This window comes from Pezoporus wallicus, unplaced genomic scaffold, assembly GCF_028554395.1.
Source record: "Pezoporus wallicus isolate ANWC-B61680 ecotype Strahan unplaced genomic scaffold, APGP_CSIRO_Pwel_v1 contig_5696, whole genome shotgun sequence".
Taxonomy (NCBI): domain Eukaryota; kingdom Metazoa; phylum Chordata; class Aves; order Psittaciformes; family Psittacidae; genus Pezoporus; species Pezoporus wallicus.
The window spans coordinates 657,102-682,033 of NW_026642402.1; the positions used below are offsets into that span (position 1 = coordinate 657,102).

At 42.5% G+C, this 24,932-nt stretch overlaps 1 protein-coding gene across 2 annotated transcripts; it reads right to left on the reverse strand.

Moving 5' to 3' along the window:
- Nucleotides 1-24,700, reverse strand: G3BP2 (G3BP stress granule assembly factor 2). Of its 2 annotated transcripts, XM_057429885.1 has the most exons (12): nt 24,507-24,698; nt 18,210-18,328; nt 14,424-14,505; nt 13,079-13,252; nt 12,122-12,212; nt 11,033-11,135; nt 9,629-9,809; nt 8,588-8,686; nt 4,550-4,652; nt 2,406-2,534; nt 2,097-2,215; nt 1-1,380 (listed from the first exon to the last, which is right to left on the reverse strand). In XM_057429885.1, exons 2-12 carry the CDS (start codon nt 18,302-18,304, stop codon nt 1,111-1,113), a joined length of 1,446 nt encoding a protein of 481 aa, XP_057285868.1. In that variant the 5' UTR covers nt 18,305-18,328; nt 24,507-24,698; the 3' UTR covers nt 1-1,110. The 2 variants fall into 2 exon arrangements, with proteins under 2 accessions (XP_057285868.1, XP_057285869.1); XM_057429886.1 differs by lacking the exon at nt 8,588-8,686 and having other exon boundaries at nt 24,507-24,700.
- Between the last annotated feature and the right edge of the window lie 232 nt (nt 24,701-24,932).

Genomic DNA, 24,932 nt, shown 5'->3' on the forward strand with positions numbered 1-24,932 from the left:
TGATCATTTCATCAACGTTTACTGATTGAAAGATACTGCAATTGGTTTTTTTTTAATACAATTTTTCCACAACTTCCTTTAAATGCTTTGAAGCCGATTGGCTTTGTAGCACAGTAATTCATACACTATACTGTACAAAATCACCAGCAAGACTGGAATGATGTATTCAGAGAAGGCACCATCATGCTTATTACATTACCAGAGAACTCAAATACAGTCAAGACAAATTTCACTGTACAATGCGTATCGAAGGGGCGAGGGGAAGGAGTGTGTTGAGCAGCCATCCCGGTACTGAAGAGGGGCAGGTAGAAAAATCGGACATGAGCTATCAAACCTGCTGTGTACTCAGGGCTATGACTTTGAAACTCAGGGTTCTGCTTAGTTTACAGCTAAATGGATTCCTTCTGGAATAAACTCATAGTCTTATTAAGGTTTGTGTGTGTACATATGTTGGTCACAGCAAACAGATCAGATGCCCACACTGTTTCCCAAGCTATTCTGTCTGAGAAAGAGGATGAAGGTCTTTCCCTCCGATGCCTCCTGCAGCTGTCAGTATAAATGAGTCCAGAGTACCCATTAGTGCATTTGGATGAGTGTGTAAACACAAGTTTGTTTGGAGCCAAGTGTTCTAAGAAAGACAAAAAAAAAAAAAAAAGAAAAAAAGGCAAGCTTCTCCAATTGCACAGATTGTACTACTTGTGTTTCCAACAGTAATAGGCAGAAACAGGAACACTTACACAAAATGTGCAGTAGAGGGTTTTGGACTGAAAGGACCTGGATTCTAGTGGGCATGTCCTTTAGTTCACTTTTGTTGCAGATAGTTAACCAGTCTTTTTTTTTTCCTTTTTTTTTTTTTTTCTTTCTTTTTTCCAGTCCTCAATTCTCCAAGTCTACATTTATAAATTAACAGCATGACTCCTGTTGTGAAACTGGGGAAAGAACGTCCACCTCAATTTAAACTGGAAACCAAAGGATGCTTTCACATCAAAGAAATGACCAGACGGGCTGTGTCACATTCCAAAGCCAAAAAAAAAAAAAAAAAAATTAACAAGAATGCAAACACGATGGATAATGTACCACTTCCAAGACAGACTGCCCACAGTGGAGGGCTCAGCGACGCTGTCCAGTGAAGCGGCCTTCCATTTGCCCGGTGCCTCGTCCAGAGCCGAGCTTCTGCGCCATGCCGCCTCTCGGAGGGGGTCCTCTTCCATCACGGTCTCGCATCATGCCACCACCCACTATTCCACGGGGGCCCCCAGGACCTCTATCATTGCGCCGAATATCCCTACGGTCATCGCCTCCTCGGGTCTCTCGCTCACGAGCAGCTCTTGTTTTTTTCTCTTCTACGTTCAAGCGCACCTCACCCCGGAACATAATAGGCTTATAGGGAAAAGTGGTCAAGGCACACCATTAGTTAGCCTCCATTCCACAGAGGCTGCTTACACAAGGCATATGAAAACACTGTGTTCTCAGCCTACCTTCATTTACATGCAAAAGAAACCAATTTGTTCCCTGCACCACACAACCTTAGCCCCAGTGGTCTACAGTAAAGGGGACGGCATTTCTAAATTCATTTGACATGCAAAGAATTAACTGTCTTCCTCCAGTAAGGGCAGGGACATCTTTAGCCTCTTCACTGCCCACTTCAGCCTATTCACCTCAGGGCTAAAGCTCCTGAAGAATTATTCAGCCAAGCCTTGGTTCCACATTCTAGAAATGCACACCGCTGCTTTCTCCTCTCCAGTTCCTCAAGTCACAACCACAAATCACTCTGCTCCTCTTCCTCAGCCCCAGGATGCAGAATTCAGAGCTCCATGGGCTGCCCTTCAAAAGGTTACATACTCAGCTTTCAGCTTAAAAAGATCTCTGAGAGTGCGGAGCTCCACGTGGTGTCTCTGTGCGAGGTCTGATGTGGTTTGAAGAATGCTATTGTAAGCTCCAGACTGCTCCTGACAGAATGACTATGCCAGAACTATGTTTGTCTTACAACTGTCTGAATGCCACAAACAACAGCAAGGCAAACTGGACAGCCCACACCATTTGGGGTTCAGGACACTCAGTCCATCCTTTGGAGGTTACTCAATGCCAATACTTACTTTTGCAACTAAAATTCGCTGGACCGGCTCAGAATCATCAAATACCACAAAACCAAAATTGGGCAGTTTTCCTCCCACTCCTTTAGTATTGATGCGAAGTTCTACCACATTTCCAAAGCCTGGGAAGACACAAGGAAAAGTCACAATATCAAAACCCACAGTGCCAGCTCTACCACCCCTGCATTTGTTCTAAACAACACTTGCAGTGTCACAGCATGTAGAAGTTCTCCATCTGGCCCTAAGTGAACATTACGTGGCTTCTCAACACAGTTTTTCTGCTTAGTCTCTGCAGCTGAAATTGCTACTTACTCATGAAGAACTCCTTCAGTTCACTCTCATCGATATCATGTGGCAAGTTCCCAACAAAGAGCTGGTGACTGTCTGGATAGCGAATGATCCGACGATTATCCGACTCGCTCTGTTCCATGTCCCCTCTCCCTAAAGTCAACAGGAAGAAGAAGAAGGTAGAGCCACCAGGGTTGTAAGTTGTGCATAGATTCAGACAAGCACATCTATGAACAGCACCAAGCACGTTTGCTCAAACAGTTCTGTACCTTCAGCTCTTGAGCTTATCCTCCTCTTTACAGAGTTTGTAATAATACCACAAGGTATTTGTTTCCTTTCATCTGGTTTCCCTGGTTAGGTTCAATAAAATTCACGTTAACTAAAACACTGGGTACACTGGGCAAGTTTGTGTAAGAGGTTCTTGTTACATCTTAAATTGTTATACTGTAGAGGAGCTCACTACCTATTGGAATGTACTTTGTAAAAGATCTGGATTTAAGTCACCTCTTCATCAATTCCTCAGCACAGTAAGTTTCCTTACTTTGTCACTCATGTTAAAAACAGTGTTTGCCAGTCACCTCTTCTGCTTTCATCTTCCACCATGTGTGTTGTCCCACACACAAGTGAGAGTCCCTCATGTTCTCTCAAGTTCAACCGAAGTACGAGTCTTTTTTCCAACATGCAAGATAAAACCTTTCCCAGTATCTCCCTACTAAATTATGACCTGCCTTGCAGTGTGAGAGCAGAACACTGTTACTCCTTTTGCACCTGTAGCGGTACAACATAGGTATATACCCCTTTCTCTCCTCATTTTCCCCTACAGGCCCATTTACAGCATTCCTTTCAGCAGATAAAACAGCTCCCTGACTGTGTTTGAAAACAAGGTTGTAGGACCGAAGTTCTACCACTTGGTGTCCTGAGATTTCAGCTTTATCTCCCCTGCTTCTGCTATTCCCCAGACCAGAATTAAAAGACTCAGGCTCTGCGACACATTTTCTGTATGACTTGTATCACATCCAAGAGTAGTAGAAATCCAGACTTGTAACTTGATTTAGTCCGAAGTTGCAGCTTTTGCTCCCTGCTGCAGATGACATGTCAAAAAAACATGAAACATTGATCTGTAACAGATGCCATGGTTCTTTCTTGGTGCCTTTAATCTTTTCAGTTTCAGTGCGGTCCCCGAGTGAAGATACACTTGGCACTGACTCAAGCGAAAAGCACTCGTAACCCCAATCTGTACCACAGTCTGGTATGCACTTACTGAACACCTTCACTAGAATCAGTTTTAGCAAGACCTGGAAGAGACACTTACAGTCACTGAGACTTAAGCACTTCAAGCTGGCAGAGCCACATCAGGATAACTGCAGATGCTATCCCTTCCCTTAGAACTTGGGATGGATTTTCATACTTAGAGAAAACTATGAACTCATCAATGTCCTGCAACTCTGGGCCTTTGGCTGGACAGCTTTTGCCCAGTTTGTCAAGTGACCGGGCTGCACTGACAAACACAACCCAGAAGGCTTCCAGAACTCTCAACACCACTGCTAATGACTGTCAAGGAACCTGCATGTTTTCTAGCCAGAACCTCCTACAAATATGGATACTCCATATGAGTAAGAAAACACAGAGAGCTGGCTGCTCACAAACAAGGACAAACACAAGGCAGCCAAGCTGAGAATGGCATTTTAGACAACTAAAAAAAGATGGAAAAATACGTATAAAATTACTAACTGACTGAGGCTGACACAGTGGGAAGATTTGCTTCCAAAACAAAGAACAACAGGAGATGTTTAAGAGCTCTCACTTGCAAGGTTCAGCAAAACTAGAAGACATGGAAAAAAAATCGTATTTCCATTCCAGCTTTTCAGAACTACACCAAGCTGCACAAAAAAATGCTTAAGCAGAGAAGCAAATGGCCTGACTAACAAAAAAAAAAGCAGAAGATTGGAAATTATGTCTGATCTTTGCAACAGGTCATCACCAGCCAGGACTCCAAATCATACTGCCCCATTTCTAGTTGAAGGCAGAAGGAACAGACAGTTATCAGCCAAATATGACACAGGTATATACAAGACCCATCAAGGAGGCACCTCTCCTTGTAAGTAACTAGTCCACCTCTCCTTGTAAGTAACTAGTCCCAAGCAGACACAGAAGCTGGTCTACATTACCTGGTCGAGGTCCTCGGGGTGGAAAACCAGGTCTTTCCCTGGGACGCTGTTCACGGGCACGAGGAGGCTGAGACTGAGCTTCAGGTTTAGTTTCAACTCTTGGCTAAAACAGGACAAAACCAGGCACTATTAAACACCAGCCCAATAAAAACCTTCAAAACTCACCAAAACAAGCTCCCTCTTCCCCCCCCAAGATACATAAGTGGCATGCACAAAATTAACTCCAGAAGATATACACGCATGTCAATGTGTTTGGGAATACATTTTTTTCCACCTCTATAAATTCCTCTGTACCAATCCAGGACTGCAGTGTTGAGTTATCGCTGCTAAAAGGTGCAAAACAAACATCTCTTCATCAGAGTGGCTGCCCAGAACATGGCTAAGGTGAACTGTCCATGTTTGACCAGGCACTGAGACTGCAACACTTTGTTATTCAGACTAAAAATCCCACATAGATGAAATAAAATTCCTCATGCCAAGCTCAAACTTCATAGATTAGAAGGTAGTCTGAGATGAACACAAAGAGATGGGCAAATGACATTTTGAGTGAGTCTGAGTCCCTGGGGGATTCTTTTCCTCGAGTGCAGAACAACTGTAAGGAAAACACCAAAAAAAGAAAGAGAACAAACCAAAAGCCCTCAGAGCGTAGTAAGTATTTCTGATACAATAAAGCCATCTGAAACAGCAATTTCTTCAGGCTACCTGCTGAGGATATTCCTCAACTTCCCTGATGTCAAGGACATGATGCTCAAAGTACACCCTTCATGTTCTTAGGAACTAGAACACCTATTCCATTTTCTGCAAGCAAAAGAATGCTTTTAAAGATAATTTGAGAAAAAGGGACAGAACAGTGTAGCCTGTTGGTTACCAAAGCAACTTCCAACATTTTTTGAATTCCATTTTCAGTACAGCGGTCCAGCAGCTGCTGCTGTGCTGGGTTCTTATTTTAGAAAAATAAAATGATCCTTAGGAACACAAAGAAGAATACTAGCCTCCAAGGAAGATTAAACACAAGGATAATGGCTATAGGCCCAGACTGCTGTGGAGAAGCAGCTGATGTTAAACATCTCCCTTATTTTCGTTTAAGAGCTCAAGACAACTGATGGTTCCTGCCAGAGTACCTCACAGGGGTAAAAGACTGTATTTTACATGAAACATGAAGGTATTATGCACACAACAAATGTTTCAGCCCTTCTATCACTTATACTCTACTCTGCTTGTCCTTCGACCCTTTCTAGGATCATTTCTTCAACTCCAAGAATAAGGCTGAAAAGATCAGCCTTGCTGTTAAATCCCTTTTACTGTGCCTCATCACAGGTCACTGAAGCTCCCCTGCCATCTTCTACTCACCGATCTTTTCTCTAGTTGCAACTCTCATTTCACAGGGAGCACACAAAGTGGACTGAGAGGCACAGAATAAGGATTTCAACAGACACTAAAGGAGCCAAGTATGTCACAAACATCAGCATAACAGGGCTTTGGGAACAATTAAACAAAAGGTGACATTGTCTCTCCTCTTCAGGAGCTCACATGGGGTAGGAAAAGGACCTTTTTCTGCTATTGCAATGCTACTGGCAATGGCAGCAAAACTAGCCACAAGTCAGCCTTTACTCCACCAACTTTGGAACTGAATGCCCCCCCAAAAACAGAGGATGGGACAGAAAAAGAAAGAGAAGAGGTGCCTTCAAGGGCTCATACAATTCCACTTTTGAAATCTCACAAGGCTTAAAATCTTCTCTAGAGATGCCTGCCACAATCAAAACACATGTCAAGAAACAACTAGCCAAGCAAACAGCAAGAAACCCCACTTCAAATGAAAACACAAGAGAAAACCCCACATCATCTTGCCATAATTCCAGTAGCTAGGTCAGATGCATAACTCAGATAGCCCCCACACTGTTTCTGAGGTAAATGTAGATCACACAACTTACTAAAGACACTCGTCAATCACTTCCACAAAAGCACTACATGGTATGGAAGAGTGTATCCAGAGTCCAAGCAGATCTAAGGTGGTAAGAGAATGCTATAAATAGCTCTTTTTTTTTTCCTGAATGCACCACTTCTGAGAGAGCAGACCAGAGTCGGGGCTGCCTACCTCTGTCCCTACGGCACCCCTAGACAGCTGAAGTGTTCATGCAGATGGCAGGTCAGAAGATCTGAAGATGCTATAGAGAGGGCCTGACTTATCAGTGTAGGCAGGGTGACTTCTCATCACCCACAAGAAGAAAAATGGCAAGAAATGCTAACCTGTTTAACTCCACAGCTGTCCATCAACAGGAACTGACCTGGTTTATATCCAAAACAGTATGTGTGCAGCCCTTGGAGGGGTTCTGAGTTAACACTACAGAAGCTATATTTTTAACTTGCTAAAAGATGGGGGAAAAGCTGGAGTGATGCAGAGAAGGACAGTTAACTGCTGCATCACTAGTTACAGCTGCAACATCGCTAGATGATGCTAGAACAACATTCCAAAGGAGCCACCCACCCACCAATGCAATCTAGTCCTCATTTACCTGCAGAGTATCTGGCATTAAGGGATTCAAGACAACAGAAAAAAGCTGCTACTGATCTCTAACTCCTGGCAGAAATTGTTCCGGTGCCTTTTTTACCTGCTTTCTATGTACTATGTCTGAAAAGCATGCAAGAAAAAGAACCAAGAACTAACTGGTTCTGTATCCAGAAGAGCTGCGAGTTGAAATTCGTGCCATTTCAGTATTGTTCAGAAACTTTCCCACACAATTATTTAATTCATAAAGTCACAACACAAGTAATCTAAAAGGCAGAAAGCATCACTAGCTGCAGAGGCAATGCAAAAGAGGTTAAAGGGAAATTTAAAAGCTATATTCTGCTCTCTTGTACAGACAATATGAAACGACTTTTGCAAAAAATCCACCATCCCTACAGCAAATAAGTCAAAACTAATCTGGGGTTTGCATAAGGAAAATCTATTCTGTTCTAGAAAAAACACATTTTTTTTTTTTATGGCTCAAATACTACCTAAAATGCTCAAAGCCCTGGTGAAGCTGCTGAAGACAGACAGGCTTCCCAACTCGTTACGCAGCCATTATCTCATTCCCATGACAGCCCCTCAGACCAGAAGCAACACCATACAAGGTGTTGTTTTTCTGTGTTTTCTTTTTCAACATGCATTTGGCTGAAGGACAATCCTAGACAGGTTCCTCTCTGTCAGTAAGTCAGTTGAGAAGAAACCAATGCAATATCAACAGCTGCAATAATCCAGCTGCTCTACTGAAAACTGCAGTCCTTTAAGAAGGCTGAACATGAGCTACTACATCATAGAGTACTTTGGTACACAGCACCAATAGAAGAGCTTAAAGCACATATTTTCAGGGGGGTTATACAGAGGGAGAAAGCTGAATTGAGAGTCTCAGACTGTCTCACACTGGCTTGGCATGTGCAGGACATGAGCTATAACCCAGTCTAACTTTCCTTCCTCTTTCCCCTTCTCACCCAGTCAACCCAGGAATGGGAAGATGGCATTGTCCTGGCAAGGAAATGTGAATCCTTCCATTCCTCACACAGTCATAAGTTGGTACAGGGTTCTGTGACAAGTTAATTACGGATGGATAATGAAATCCAGTATATTTCCATAGACGTTAGCCTTACAAGGCAATCTTGCGCCTTACCAGAAACAGTGCTATCCCTTTTAATGCAGGGGCACCTCAGCCAATGAAATACCCCTTTCAAGCACGTATTAGAAAACAGCCATTTTGTGGCGAGTTTTTTGTTTAGTTTTGTTTTCCCCTGTAAACAAAACCATATCCCATTAAGATAGGTCACAAAAATGTCAGTAGCGATTTCCTGGCTCCATATGAACAGATTTTAAGGTCACCATCACCCAAAGTTACACCTGTTATATGTATGTGCCTTTGCTTGTGACAAGAAGGTGAGTGCATTAACATTAAAGACACAATTAATTTGTGCAATTTAAGTCAAACAAATTGGTCTGTTAATTTACACAACTGAAGCAGTCTGCAGAAGTAATGAGACAATCCAAGGTGTTCACAGATGGATTACCTGCGAGACTGGTGCTTTAACATGGGGTGGAATTCCAGAGGAAGAAACAGTACCACTAGGAGGCAGGTTTTTACTGGTCACTGAAGCCCAAGAGAAAGCCTGCAGGAAATGCAACAAACCTAGGCTACTAATCATGGCAAACCACTGACATTCCTACAGGGAAACTCGTCTGCTGAAAACACACTTTCGGTTCATATCTGACTGTTAAATAATTTTTGTGCAAGCAGTACAACAAAGAACAGAGAAGGATTTGCAGTTCTAGTTGTCTGTGGACTCCAGTGGCATGGAGCAAGTGTGTACCATGCCCACTATTGATATGTGAGCGAGCCCAGTTCCCTCAGCATCCCCAGATCACTGCTTTCAATGATATAACCAAACCTAGGACTGAAAACCCTGCAGTGTTCAGTGTCTTCTGCACAGAGAAAGAAAGTGGATACCAGAACTTTAAAAACAGAAAAGAGAAAAAGGATTGGGAAAAAAATAAACATGGGAGCTACAAAGGGACCTCTGTCCAGCTTTCACTGGTTCCTCCCATCTCTTTCAAACAACCATAGGTGTCACCATATCAGGTGACGCACACAGTGGTTTTTAAGATTAGGCATCGTATCTGAAGGAGACAGTCGATGCCCCCATCCTGATTGTGGACCATACTGCCAGCAGTTTGGCAAGTGTCAATGCATTACTTTTTTTTTTCAAGGAAGAGCAGTGGTTCCCATTGTAAGCGACTTTTCTTGATGGCAGCTTGAGGTGTTTTCGTAGCATATATTAACTCCACATTTAAAAAGGTTTACATGTGCATAAACCACAACACATACACTTTACAAGCAGAGCATTAAATTTAAAATAGCTGACTTAAGCAGAACTCAAAACCATTTTTAGTGAAACCTGGCATCTTTACAAGTTCAAGGTTCAAGTCTAGCTGTTCATACAGCATAACACTGAACAAGGCAGTGGTTTGGCCACTCAAAAAGGCTAAGGTCAAACCCAAATCTTTTGGTTTACCATCTGCACCTAGAAGCACAGCTACAACTTTGAACTAACCTTTGGTGGCTCTTGTGGGAGTGAAACAGGTTCTACGGGAGGTGGAGATGGAGACTTCTCTTCTAGCTCCTCAAGGGTCTTTTCTTCTGCTTCACCTTTCAGCTCCTCAGTTTTCGTTTCAGACTCCAATTCTGGCTCAGGCTCATGAGAGGATTCTTCTAGCGCCTCCTCTATCCCATTGCTACAATAATCAAGTGCATGTTATGCAGCTTATCACTTGCTTTGTACTTTATGACCTCTTATAAGCTATGCTATGGGTAATGATTGGTATCAGAAAGATCACTCCATTTCCAGTTGCTATCATATGTACCTACATGTACGATACTACGATAAGTTAAGCTGTACTCATGCAGTTGCATACAAAGCCAGTTTTTACTCCTGATGAAGCAAAGACATGGTTTACAATTCTCTGCAGAGAATCTGAAAAATCACACAGACATGTAAAACACATAAGCAACAGGAAAGGAACAGGAATAAAGGAATGCTCCTAAAGGAACAGGAGCACAGTAAGAGACCAATGGAAAATTAAGCTACATGCATAAATGAAGTCAATTTTTGAACGAAACACACAAGTTATTTACAAAACTGCTATACAAGTTCCTTGCCAAAGAAGTTGTGAGTCTTGTTTACCAAAACTCACACAGAACTTCTCTACTCTGAGTGAAATGTAAGGGAACTGATGTTCTTCAGTCCTCTCTTCAGACACCCCAAAAGCTTACAAAATTTCAGACACTTCTGCCTATGTAGCTCCTGCCACAGGTGACTATCTAATCAATGCTGCCTTTACGACTTCATTCTGATTGGCACAGTAACCCAAAACCAAGACTTGACTTTATGTTTTTATCTAAAACTTCCTTCATTATCTTGAACAAGTCACTGACAGAATTCCTGCAGACACCCCTCATCCATAAGATTTCTCATCAGAAGCATTGTGTGAACAGCATTTAGGGTTGTCAGTGATGCACTTAACAGACATCATCTAGTTATGTAATAAATATATTTTTATTTCTCAAAAAGTAGACCCTCCTCTCAGTTCCAAGTGGTACCCAAATTTGAGAAGGTATAATTAACCACTCTTTTATTAACCCATCTGTTCACATAAATTACATCGTATAACCTAACTGATGTAAGTTTATGTGACAAATTAACGAAGAATTCATTAAGGGTTGCTACCTTTTTGCCTCACATTTGAAACTAGAAGTGAAAATAGCAAGAGCATAAGAGCATCCCTCACTTCCTCTCTCCATTCAAGAAGCAATGTTTCAAAATAATATAACATAGACCAGTATCAAGTGTAGTAGTTTCCAAAACTACCTGTTATATCACATCCAGAATCCAAAACCAAAGCAATTCTGCTGCTTTCATTAAAGAAAGCAACTTCATACAATAAAAGGGACTTCTTACGTTACAGCATGGTTTTCATAGTAAGTACTGCTTGTATTCTCTTGCACAGGTTCAGGTGATGGCTGTCTTTCCTCCTGCTCCTCTTCCACCTCTTCCTCAGACTCTGATACAAAACCAAAAACTTCTTTAAAAATGTCTGCAAGTTCACACAAACTGCACTAAAAATAAAAGCATATTAAAGTAGTAGGGATCAAAATAAAGCTTCACAAACAAAAATAAGGCAAAATTAGCTGCAAGGAAAGCTAAAAGACACTTCCACTCATTCAACAAGCTTTGTTTCTTACTATTTTCCAAAAAAAAAAAAAAAAGAGAAACTAGAAACATACTGCTGATAGGAAAGTCTGGGAGGAATGCTCATGGGTCAGATACTTTTCATATCATAGCAGTAAACAGGAAAGATTGCACTTTTAGCTCATAAAAATCTCAGTACCTCAGACTAAGAAAATTAACTTCAAATACAGGTGCCTAGACGCTCTGTTCCACAGAACCATGATGAAAAAAAAAACATAAATTATCCAGTGAACACATGTATGTACATACTCGAATTTGCTTTGCCTCATAAAAAACCCTAGAAATTATCCAGTGAACACATGTACATACATACTTAGATTTGCTTTGTCCCAATCAACAGAGGGGAAAAGACACCCAGGTCAAGTTCAGCCCCCCCCCCCCCAAAGAAATTAATTACTGAATGTGATGATGATATGAAAGTAAACTACAAGTCATATTTGAAAAGCCAATTTGACTTCTTCTTCAAATTACTTCATCTAAAAATTAAACTGATCCAAGAAATCAAGTCTGCCTGACAAAACCAGTGGCAGCAGAAGTAATATTGCTCATTATTTCCATTTTTTGCCAAGCACCATCCACCCTGAGCCAGTTCAGCCCTTCAGGAATAAGGTACTACTGCACAACCTTCCTTTCAAAGAACATTTGGACCACCAAGTAGTTTCAGCACCACAACCTATACTCTACCTCCCAAATTATTCCCACACATCAGAAAGACACACAGCTCACATCTTTCTACCTCTAGACATTTCTGAAAGCACTGCTAGAAGAACAAGAATGAGCTACACATACAGTTCTCACCTTCGTCAAGTTCTCCTTCTGAATCCCCAAATACTTCATCTTCATATCTGAAGATATCATTATGGACATAGAACTTGTTTGGAACAGAGCCCTGTAAAAGAGCACCATGTTTTTTTTTTCTTTTTTTGCATATACAGTATATTGGCCATCAACAACAAAGATGGCTTAGAGAGAGAAGCTCTGTGTGGTACACACCAACAATCTGACCTAGGATTATTTCACTAAAGCTATTTTCCAAAGAGTACCACTTCTCTACAATTGAGCAGTAACTTCTGCCCAATTGAAAGAGGAAGTTTCAAGCAGCAAGAAATTCCCAATTTTTCTAAGTCACAGTAATCATAGATTCTAAATAAACATAAAGTCCCTCAGTTTCAGTAAGAAATTTGAATTTTTCCTATTACAAAAACAGACAATCTTCAGCAGGTGACTGTACACTTACAGCACTGCACAGGGTAACAACAAAGAAACTGAACAAAACTGAAATATTAATCACCAACAACACCATAGTTTGTGAGGCAGTGCAGGAAAAGAGTAGAAAGAATACAAAACGCCCTTTACCCTTACTCTGCTCTCACTAAGAGCTCAATCCCAGCAGTAGCTTGTGCAGCACCAACCCACACTCACATCTGCCAACAGACTTGAACAAAGTACAGAACTACACTAGAGACTTGATCTGCAGAGATGAACAATACATTTTATTGATCTGTGCCAAAGCAGCTCCCAGATGCAAGCTCCACTTTGCTTTGTATTACTGCTCCAACACTTCAAGTCTAAGAAAATAAAGCTCAGGATGGATCCAACAAATTTGTTCCTCTGCACCGTGACACATTTAATGATAGCCTCCAGGCCAAGCTCTAAGAGCCAGATATTCTTTTGCCCCACTATGACAAACTGTAGCTACAGGTCAGGTTTCCATCATCACTATTTGAAAGGAAACACAATCTTACAAATACTTACTTCTGGAGCAAGCACAAAAGTCTGCATGAACTTCCTCATGGGCTGCCCATTGTTCGACAGCTCTCCCATGACTTGCACAACCACTCCATCACTCAGAGTAGCATGAGCATCCACATGACGGATCTTGGTGTGGCATTCACTGAACTGTAATGACATCACCTTCTTGTGGATCTCCTAGAAATAAAGAGCTACAGTTTAGCCACACTTGGTTTTGTACAGAACTTTAGATCTTTTCAATACCCAAGTCTGAACTAACATAAAAAAGCACCCCACCGGGAAGTATAGGAAACCAAGAACTGTCTTGGTTCCTGAGAACAGTCTACCTGAGCTCATCTAACTTTTAGTCTGAAGTTGAGGCACTGGCACAGGTTGCTCAAGAAGTGGTGAATGCTCCATCCCTGGCAATGTTCAAGGCTAGGTTGGACCTTGGGTGACATGGTCTAGAGTGTGAGATGTCCCTGCCCATGGCAGGAGGTTGGAACTACATCATCTTAAGGCTCTTTCCAATGCAAATTATTCTATGATTCAAGCACTTCACAATAGCGTACAACCTGCTATCCCATTTTTCCAGCCATGTTAGAACATGCGACCTATTTTAAGGCTTTCATTTTTTTAAAGGGCCTGTGAGAGGACAGCATTTACACTGTGGTTAAAAAAGCTTCCACACTACCCTCCAAACAAAAGAACCCAACTCTCTACACATCCACAAAGCATCCAAATGTCACAGGAGGGGGTAACATCCGTACCACCAAGATTTTTGTGGTGCCAAATCAGGCTCTGCCGATGAAAGGAGAAGAAACCAAATGTGCCCTGAGCTAAGAGCCACATTGCTCAAAGGTGTGGCTACCATGTGAGCAGCTGCTTTGAGGTGACAGCATTATTCTGATAAAGAGCTATAACCAAAGTGAAAACTTGTGTTTCCTTACTTACTTCCTCATTTCTTCAAAAGTTACCTTCCACTGTAAGAAAACTCCGCTTAAGGAAGAATTTGGTAACATACAGAATTCCATTTAACTCACAAAGTCCCCTTCCCGAGTCTAACTGAAATAAGATGCATCAACAGGACAAGTCTAACAGGTCCTCTTGATTTTGCTTCCTATGCTACTTTCTGCAGTCCAGATGCAAAGCTGATGAATCAAACACAACCCACAGGAAAAGCAGCAACAATCAAACAGAAAAAAAAAATCATTCAAGCCAACAAATTCCTATCTGCCTCTGCATAGGGGGCAGTGTCACAATACAGTATTTACCAGATAAGAAAGTCAAAGTAATTGGTAAAGAATAAGACTGATTTATACAAGTTCTGAACATGGATGAGGACTACAGGACTGATTTTGATACGCACAGCTTGACCATACACTGCTTCTTGCGGTTTCCCACTGGCATCCAGTCCTCCATGGACATAAGAAGAATTCCTGCCATAAAATCTGCAAACGAAGAGATGCAAAGGTCATAGCAGTGAGCAGTGAAAAAATATAACCAAGATCCAAAAATATTTTAGACAAAAGCTATGGAGCTCAATGCATCAGGAGTTTTAGCACAAACAGGAATCCAAGGTACAATAGGTTGCCCAGGGAGGTTGTGAATGCTCCATCCCTGGCAGTGTTCAAGACCAGGTTGGACGAGGCCTTGGGTGATATGATTTAGCATAAGGTGTCCCTGTCCACGGCAAGGGGGTTGGAACTAGGTGATCTTAAGGTCCTTTTCAACCCTAATTATTCTATGACTCTATGATTCTATGATTTTCTGCTTCCAAGGCTCCAAGGAAAGAGGAACAAACAAGCTTAATATTCAGTATTCCAGTTTGCCCAAGATACACATTAAGCTCTTAAATTAACCTCAACCTTTCACTTGGTCAGTACTAAGATACAAACTTTAACACGAACACTTCCTCTTTTGCCATTTCATTGTTTATCCTACTAAACCTACAAATTATTTCCAGTTCTACTTTCCTGAAAATACCAACCACAGATTTTAACTCCTGTGGCTAAGTCCAGAAAAAAGTCCAAGAAATATTAGATTGTTACACCAACTGCATAACCATGGTTTTGAGCAGGGTTCAGCACTTTCTAACAGCAAGGAAAAGCAGAAGTTAGCTGAGAGTCCATAAGCAGATAGGAAAACCTCTTTTCAGTCTCTAATTACCAAAGCAAGCTCCCTCAAAGTCAGCATAGCTCATTAATTGCTTTCACAGGGGGACCAAGAATTTTAACTTGCTTTTAAAAACTGTTCAAACTCTTTGGTAGACAGAGAACCTCGTGAGTGGGAACTGCAGATCAGGAAAGGAGTAAATGTGAAGTCTCCAGTTATATGTAATTATAGATTTTCAGTTAAGGAGCCAGTAAAGCCATCTAAATTCACCTAAAGTGCAAAAGGCATGTAAACTACGCTGCGTAACACCAATTTGAGAGCAAACTGACCTCTGCTTACCCATAACCTCTGCATAAGCTTTAGATAATGACCAATATTGGATAGGCCATTATAATAATAATATAAATGAAATAAACAAATAAATACATAAAATAAAAAAAAATAATGGATAGCCAGTGCTCTTTCTCAAGCTTTTAATAAGATAAACCAGTAACTTTAACACTTGCTGTCCAAACCTTCAAGCAGGAGTGCCATCAAGCACCAGGAAGCCATGTGTCCTGGTTTCGGCTGGGACAGAGTTAAAATTCCATGAAAAGCAAATCTTTCTGTGGCAGCAAGCAAGCTGCTGTAGAGACTAACATCAAGAGAAAGAGGGAAGACTAGATGTCCTCTCAGAGTACACAACTCAAACAAGGTGGGGCCAAAGAACCAAAAGGCAAATGTCCTCTGTATTCGAGCCAGACTATTAAAAAATAGCTATCGCTGCAGCCCCAAAGAAGGACAGCAGTGATATAGGCTGAAATTGGCTAGAAGACATTTCACACAAGCAGTTCAAGAATCAGCTCTGATTAAATCAAACCAGATCAGAACCTCTAGGACACTTCTGTGCAGACGTATTTAAGAGAAATTTGTAAAAAAGTCTGTAACATTTTTGGAGCCCTTAATGAAAACAGAATTCCTGCAAGAAGGTAACTTCTATGAAAAATTCCCCATTCCCAGTCAATGTACCACACACAGAGCATAATATGGAATGCTGTATTTCAGAGTTGTTGAAGTAAAGCTTCAGATTTAAAAGGGTAGGAGTAATACCCAGTACCTCCCATAAAGCACCAAAGTTGTCTTCAACAGGCCAAATGTCCCCCACACACCAATTTTCCTCACACGTACACTTCTGCCAATCTCCTATCATCCCTATCTGGAAAAACCAGTTCACATCCCAAATATGCCAGGAACACCAGCTCCATAATATTCCCACTGCATGTGTCAGCTAGCTCGTCTTCTTTGATTGAAGCAGTTAGGGAGGAAACACACATACCGACAGTGTTTTGCTTCCTAAATCAAATCAACCACCCCCCCACCAAATTCTGTCAAGCTTACAGTTACTATCACTACAGGTAAATGCACTTACGAGCACAATCAAAGACTATTTTCAACACTGAGTTTGAGGCATGGGTGACTTACTATAATATACAGTGTAACTGCGACTGAAAATAACCGTTACAGAAGGAAAAGACAATCTCACTGTAGAACTGACATAATTTTCCCCTGCCTTTAGTATTAAGCTGTGAAGCACGGCCTTATCATCTCATATCAACTCTTCTTTGCCTCTTTGCTTATGCACAAAATTGCTGGGTCTCAGAGCAAAATGATAGCACACTCCACAAGAAACTTATCTTATTAACTTGGGCTTTTATATCATTCAAAAATGATCCTGATGTTCTGGTATCAGGATTTCCAGCACATCATTTACTCCCATCATAATTCCTGCCTTGAAAATCTGGTACAGTCAAGCCCTTTCTAAGTCTCTTCAAGGAATTTCAGCTGCTTGAGCTTTACAGGTAGTGGACAGTTACGCATGTCAACAAGATGGTGACTTACTGACAGACCTGCCTCAGCACTGCCTCAGAAGCTAACTCCAAGGCAAAATACCCAGAGCATGTGATGTCCCTAAGGAACACAGTTCTTGGGTAAGAGGAAGCTGCTAGTTTGTGTATCCGGTATCGATGTGCTATATGGATATACTTGTCCATGTTCTGCCCATGCTAATCTCATCTGACTCGTGGAAGTTTTGAGGGCAGGGAAAAATTCTACAATTGCTCAAGATCCTGCTTTTACCTTCTGTTAGATTACTAAACATAGATTAGGAAAGCACGGAATACACTCTCAGACACCTTAAAAATAGATTTAAACACAGAAAAGAACATGGTTCCATGGCAGTCCAGTGATTTAAGTAAAAATACCATTCGTTTTCCCTACCTCAGAGCTATAGATGAGAAGAGGCATTAGTCTGAAGACTGAATTCTTAAGTAAGCCACCTCCTGCTCAAACAGTCCAATTTTTCACCATCAACCTTAGCTCAAGTTCTGAGACAAGACAACCCAAGCAGTGAGTTTTGTCCTTATTCATTACATCCATGCTGCTCTAAGACCAAATGCAGAAACGCAAAATCTTAACTGACAAGCTGTGTGCAGCCAATCAAAACCAGAAAAAGAAGGAAATAAAAAAAAAAAAAGAGGGGAGAAAAAAGGAACTAAGAAGTACATTCAGAGTACCAGTTAAATAGTGGACATGGGTAAAAAAAGCCTACTGTATTACTGTACTACCTTGTGTCTAGGCCATGACATTTATACTTAAATCTCCAATCACAATCTGCATAAAAACTTCTCAGAGGCAACGCACAATTTGGTACCCTGAAATAATGAGCAGGTTTATCTCATGCCCATGCTTCCTCTGCCATTTTCTTTTCCTTTTCCATCTTTTTAGACAAGTATTTCTGGAATATGTCCACATTACCATTTTATCATCTGAGAAGCAGCTCACTTTTCCACACAGGAAATACCTTGATACCATGCCATGTGATCAGACTTGGTTGTAGAGTCTAAGGAGTTTTCAGTAAAATTGAATGGTTTTCCAAAAGTTAGCCTGGTCCATTTCTTCCCATACTCGGAATTTAATGTTTATCTGATTTACAATCAACAGTACATGTACAAAGTACACTTTTGTTCAAAAACATTAGTCACTTTGTGAGTGAAAGTATCACCTGTGCAAGAAGTCAGGAGCTTTATTTAGCAGAGTGTAGTACTGTCTCACGAACTCCCGCCCTACGAGCAGGGGACTTGGCTTCTCCATCACCATTTCTTTGGTACACAGTGTCAAATGCTGCAATTAAAAAATATTCATGTTAGTTTGGAGACAGCCCTATATATCACAACTTCCCTGTAAAAGGATGAGCATGATGATAGTAGAATTGAAACAGTCTGAACAGGACCTTAATTCACACAGAACTACTCCACAAATTCAGAACACGTTCCCCAACCTCTTTTGAGTAAATAAAAAGATTCTTGGTCTATTTACGCATTACTCTGACAAAGAAGGAACAGTAGATACAAAGTCCCTTACAAACAGGTACTTAAAATGCCCAAATAAACAAACAAAAAGCCTGTTGAAAACCTCTAGCATCATTTATTTAAGCCTTTGGCAATAAACTGATGCACACAATTAAAAATCCAAGTTGAAGAGCACTGCAAAACAAGCAGGAGTACACTTTCTTGGGTCAGCCAGTAACACTCTTATCTCAAGCACATCTGCTTGTGACATCTGTAACAAAGATGGTAGTGTCAATATTCTGAAGTAATTGTGTGGGCTGGATTCACATTTCCTGAAGACTGGGAAGGGAAACTTTGATTCCTCAGAGATGACCAGTTCAGGGATCTTCCCAACATGACTCATACTACAGCAATGGCATGCATGTGAGAATTTTAGTCAGAAAAACTTAACAAAAGAAGGACCTGCTTCTCCCAGTGAGATATTCTTTTTTTTTTCTTTTCTCCCCTGCCCCAAAAGCACAATACAAAATACGATCTTCACAACAAGCACTTGTAAGAACACAAGGATGGAGCTTCATCACATTTGGTTTTTGAAGAACCGATTAAAAAGCAGATCAGAGCCAGTACACATTCTTTTGACTACAGCAATAAGCAAAGTACATATGGTAACAAATTGCTGGCATGCCATAAGAAACACTGAAAATGCCTCTGCGTACAAAACAATAATTTGTGACAAGTCATTACGCTACATCGGATCTGTATCACTCTAATCTTTTCCTCATTGGAAGCTGTCCTATTCCAGAAAAGGTTGCTGAAACCTTTCGGAAACCTTTCAGAAAAATCAGAGAAAGGCAAGCACACACAGCCAATTCTTCCCTAAGCATCTCAAACAGCAGCTGGCTATTTCAAGCAGTTGGCTGCTCTAAGAGATAAGCACCATCTACCTCTGCCCATATTTCAAGTGACAGCTCTATTGATTTACATCACAGAATGAGTGTTTTACAGGATGATGTCTCAGTACAATTCTTCACCTGTCTCAGTATTATTTCCTTTCATTATCTCTTCAGAGATCTCAGTAGGGGTAGCAGAAGCTTAATGAACTGTTCAGGTCTCCGAGTCATTAAAAGGCAGTAAAATAAAAATGTGGGTACTCCTTGCTATCAACATGAGTGCCATGAAACCAGGTTTCAGGAAGATGAAAACTTCCACGTGTCCCAGTTAGTATAGCACCTCCTTAAAGTCAAGGACCCAAATCTTAGCAAGCCCAAGGGGTGTTTAGAGATAAAGGAACCAGTGAAATTTACGCCATTTTACTCCATAAAAGCCATTTTTCCAATTTTCATTGGTATATGCTCATGAGTCCAGGAATAACAGCTAAAAAGAATCTGAGTGCTCTTCTCATTTGAATGAAATGAGCTACATTCTCAGATCAGCCTGAGCAGCCCTTGGGAAAGTGTCTTCATTAGAACTTACTGCTCAAGGTATACGTGTACATACAAGCCAGAAACACCAAAACTGAGGTGGCAAGCATCAGAAATTCAACAAATAAATAAGCTAGTTTCTCTATGGTGCGACTGCACTGCTCAAGAACCTCACTCCTTCATGCACCCTGATAGGGCCGTAAGCTACACAGACAGGGGAACACGAGCACCCATGCGACTCCGCTCATCCACCGGTAATCCTGCCTACATCCAACTGACCTAACGATTAATTGACAAGATGCAATTCCCACCCTATTCAGTAATTCTAATTCTTGTGCTACCATGAAGGCATATGGGGTTTGCAGTGCATTCTTGAACCAAGAAGAACCAGCAGCCACACCACCTGTTCTGTAATAGACTCGCAAGCTGGAAGACTAAACAAAACATGGAATCTCTTTCTCCTCTGGACCAGATTAAGAGGTAAGGGACCTAAAGGCACCCACCCCAAGGACCAGACTCTACCGCTAAGGGAACATGCACACGCACCAGTGCTATGCTTCTGATAACTTTGATTGGCATGACTCAAATTCATAACATAAAGCACACAGATGGGACTGAGTAAGTTTGTAACTGTTATCTCAAACAACCAAGTTCAAATTTTGATTTATTTCCATCTTTCCAGAAAAGAAAAACAATGGGAGAGTTAGGAGAGAAAGAAATTTTTTATTTGCATGCAAAGATAAGCAAATGAATAAAAGACGGAAGGGTATTTTACTTATTATTTATTAAACTGTGTTTCTCACTTTTTCAACTAAATTAAAAAAAGCCCAACCAAACAACAAAAAAACCTCACAACAAACCAAGGTAAAACTGCCACCTATCAGATTACACGGGGAGGCCACAGCTATTGCTTCTGAAAAAGTACTGAAGGCCACTACACACTGAGTAGTTGCAATGTTCACTGGTATGCATCTTGTTCAAGCAGCAGCTCTCGCATTAGAGAAGCTTTTTTTGCATAAAATATATGCAAGATTTCTTGTTATTATTCCCCTTATTCTGCAGAAAATACAAGTGTGACTAGTCATCTGTGGCAAGGTCACAGAATGGCACGTGTGCTCAAATTCGGTACCCAGAGAACAAACTGTCACCAAGTCTCTGATGCCAAAAGAGGCAGTTCAAAACCATCTCCATCCTGCTTCAAGACAGACCAGCAACAGTGACAGTGCCTGGATGCTTCATCAATTCTACTTCATAAATAATCAAAACATGAACTAATTTCTGTCAGGAGTTCACGTTCAGGAAGGTGTCATCTGAACATGAAGAAACCTCAAACAAGACAAACTTCTAAGCTTTGGGAGGGAGATGCAGACCTCATCATTTGTCTACTAAAAACCTGTAAGCAACTGTTTTTGGTTTAAACAACTCTTCCATAGAACAATTTGGTCATGACTGAAGGCACACAGATATCGAGCTACAGTTTTACACAAATGTGCAACAGTGTGGCTTGTTCTTAAATCCACAAGTCTGCAACTCGCGTCCCAGTCGCTGATTAGATTTGAATATACCATCCAAACAGAACAGAAAATTAGGCAAAATGCTCTTGCAAATCAGAAGGATGCTCCCCATGCAGTGAGCACACAAAGCAAAGCCACAAGGAATACTGTGCTACTTCCCACAACACAGGAGCAGAGGGAAAACAGAAGGGAAGGGGAGAGGAGATCTCACAATCTCGGATGGGTTTCTCCTAGATCAGATTATCACTTTGAAACTGCGATTCCTACTGCAGACAAGCAAATAATGCCCTAAAGACCGTGCCTGCTACCAGGGTCCATAGCATAGCTCTGAGCCCCCACCACTGCAATACATGGTGTGAGCAGCCACTCTTCGAGTAAAGCTAGAAGTCCAAATGGCAACTGACACTCCAGCCCTGTAAAGGCTGTGGGTACTCCATGGTAAAGTAAAATTAGCATTGACTGAAATGAAAAAATACTGAAATGGCAATCAAAAGTTTTAAACAACCTGGCTCAGTAATGAAACCACCTTCTCTCTTTCATGCTCTGCAAGATGAGCATTCGCATTCTTCCTCCATCAGCAGTAAGGGCCACTGAGCCTGTATAACCTACTACAATCCCTTTAAGATCTTTCCCTAATCTGCTACAGTCTGAACTGACCGCACCTCAAGGCAGCAGCATGCAGTTATTTCAAATCAAGCTGTCCTTCAGGGTATGTTGTTTGTTTGTTTTTGATAGGAGCTCAAAAGCCCTCCGTATTATTTTAGGGGCATGACTACTACAGGGGACCATCTTTCGGGCAGTTAAACTGTGCCATCTAAAGAGCTAACACCACCCGAACAGCAGTAACAGCAGCAACAGATGCTGGGATAGGCACTGCACCTCTCTCTCTCTCTCTCATCCAATGCCAGCCTCAGCACCTTTCTCCTGGTAGCTCACGAGAGATATCTATTAATCTGACATATTAATCTTCTCACATGTTCTTTGAGTTGCAATGCAGTTCTTCATTTGTCAAATACTCTTAAAAGAGATGACATCCAGTGTTACAACTGCTACAGTAAGAAGGAATGCTCAAATTCAACACTCTGTTAAGATACTGTGTTTCCTCAGCATCTTTTCCATGATGTAAAGCAGTCTTTAAGTGTAAGAACAAATGAATAATTTGAAACCTCAGTTCCAGAAAGGACAACATTTTTATTCAACAGGAAAACCATCAGATAAGTAAACTGGACGGTTGGTTCATTCTGTTGTCTCTTCAGTTTGAGTTAGCTACCTCAGAAAATATCTTCTTCACCAATGAAAAAAAAACATATGATACAGATTATCATTCCACAAGGCAAAGCCCACATCTGCCATTACAACAGTATTTCAGATGGTCGATCAATATTGTTCCAGTACACCCTAGCTATCAGAGTCCACAATCAGAAGGAACCCTTAAGAAGGAAAACACTTTCCTAGGGTAGGTACTTACAATCACAATGAACACAGAATGCCTCATTCATGGTAAGTTATCTGCAGAAGCTAAATCACCTTCTCTGCTCCAAATACAAATAGACAAACTCTGTACCCATTGGCAGGGCTTTGACAAGACAGCTGCGCTACCTTCAGGAGCTCAGGCATGCACAGCAGCTCCACATTACTTCAGGGGAAACCACACAACACTGAGCAGGACACAGCCTGTGCTGCAAGGGCCAACAGAGTAAGTTGATCACCGATCTTCATTCTGCTACTACTCCCTAATTACAAGTGTCCATGAGAGAAACTGGGGAGGGGAACCCCACAAACAAACAGAGAAAAATCTGAAACAGCAGAGTCCTTTATGTAACAAATAAATGCCTAGCAAGAGAAGATATCTTTCCCCTCTTACTCCTCCATCCCATCGCAGACCAAAGAATAACATGCTGGCATTAAACATGCAGGTTGTGTATAAGTAATCTACCTGCTCAGGAACAGAGCAAGGAACAAAATAACTCAATTTCTCAACAGTTCAAAAATACCTTTGGTATCTTTACACGTCTTTCTATAACAAAGCAGAATACTTGCACACTGAGCTTGAAAGGTCTAGAACATACATGTAGGGCCAGGAAACTGCCAACCAACATGGAAGGCCACAACAAAAGCTACACAACGAAGTCAATCTGGTTGGAAACAATCTCACTCTTCTGCATTGGTTCTTCCAATGGTGATGCTTGGCACAAAGTTCAAGATCCAACGCCACCCAATGAACCACAGGATTTAACAGCTTTATAGTGGGGATGCTCCTGTGCGCCCACAATGACCTCTACTTGAGCCCTCTGAGGTTAAGAGGAGCAAAAGCCTCAGAACATGCTAAGCTCAGCTCAGAAAACAAACAAGGGAAGCTCAAGACATCCAGATCTGCATAATAAAAGGTGCTTGCAGCAACTTCAGCCATGTTACCTATGAAAAGGGAGAAGCTCAGGTTGTGACTAGGGGAGAGGAAGCAGAAAGAGGCGAGGTCTGCAGAACTGGAGACCTCCGAGCCAGTGATGCCACCGCAGTACCGATTCGGGAGAGAAAAGGAGGGCGAGCTGAGCCGAGGGTGGGCAGCTACGGTCGCTTCTGCAGTGCCGGCGAGACAGAGGAAGAGGCATCCTGCACATGCCCAACGCAGACACCTCTAGAGGCCCCTGGAAGGCCAGGCGTGATGCGAGCTGGGGGAGGCGAGCGCGGACCAGAACGCCGCATTTGTGGCCAAGTAACGCAGGGCTCGGGGGGCTGCGCCGGAAGAGGCTTCCAAGGGCCGCTTCTCCCGCGGCCTCCTCCCGAGAGCGAGGCGGAACCGCGACCGCGGACAGGCGGCACGGCGCCGCCAAGGTGACGGCGAACAAAAGCAGCCGTCAGCCCCGCACTCCCCGCGCCCCTCCGGCCGGGGAGCCGGGCCGGGAGCCAGCAGCCGAGACGGGAAGGGCAGCCAGCGAAGGGCAAAAGCCAGGCCCCGGGGCGCTGCCTCCCGGCGCTCGCCGCTCCCCTCAGAGCCGCGACCGTTAAACTGTCCTTCTCCCCCCACACGCTTCCTCCCGCAACTGGCGGGGCCTAGCCCCGATTCCACATCGCTCACCTAAGGGAAAGAGAAAAGCCTCGGTGCGCGGGGCTGTGCACGTGTGTCTCCCCGCAGGACCTGCTCGGTATCGGGCGCGGCGACCCTGTCCCTCAACTCGTCCCGCGGCGGCAGGACGGGGCGAGCGGGGTGCGGCGGTGTCACGGCCGGGCGGGGGAGGGGCGGCGGGGGGTTACCGCGCGCGCGTGCCTGTGCGTGCGTGCACGCGCGCGCCTGCGTCGAAGTGAGAGAGCGGGGCGGGGCTCCTCAGGGCTCTCTCCTCCAATCTCCGCCGCCCTGGCGTGGTGATGTCTGCGGGAGCGTTGCGTTGCCCTTGCCTTGCGGCGTGTCGCCGAGGAGGGTAGTGACGCCAGCAACAACGAGCGGAGGATACCTGTTGTCTTGTCCCGCACCTGGGGGTCATGGGACTCCCGAGGTCTTTGTTTT

Excerpts from the sequence above, each read along its gene's own strand:
- G3BP2 (XM_057429885.1), bottom strand. The coding sequence starts at position 18,304 with ATGGTGATGGAGAAGCCAAGTCCCCTGCTCGTAGGGCGGGAGTTCGTG. Across the intron at positions 13,253-14,423 it reads AAGCAGTGTATGGTCAAGCT|GAGATCCACAAGAAGGTGAT; the intron begins GTGCGTATCAAA and ends CTTTATTTCTAG. Across the intron at positions 8,687-9,628 it reads TCCCACAAGAGCCACCAAAG|GCTTTCTCTTGGGCTTCAGT; the intron begins GTTAGTTCAAAG and ends CATTTCCTGCAG.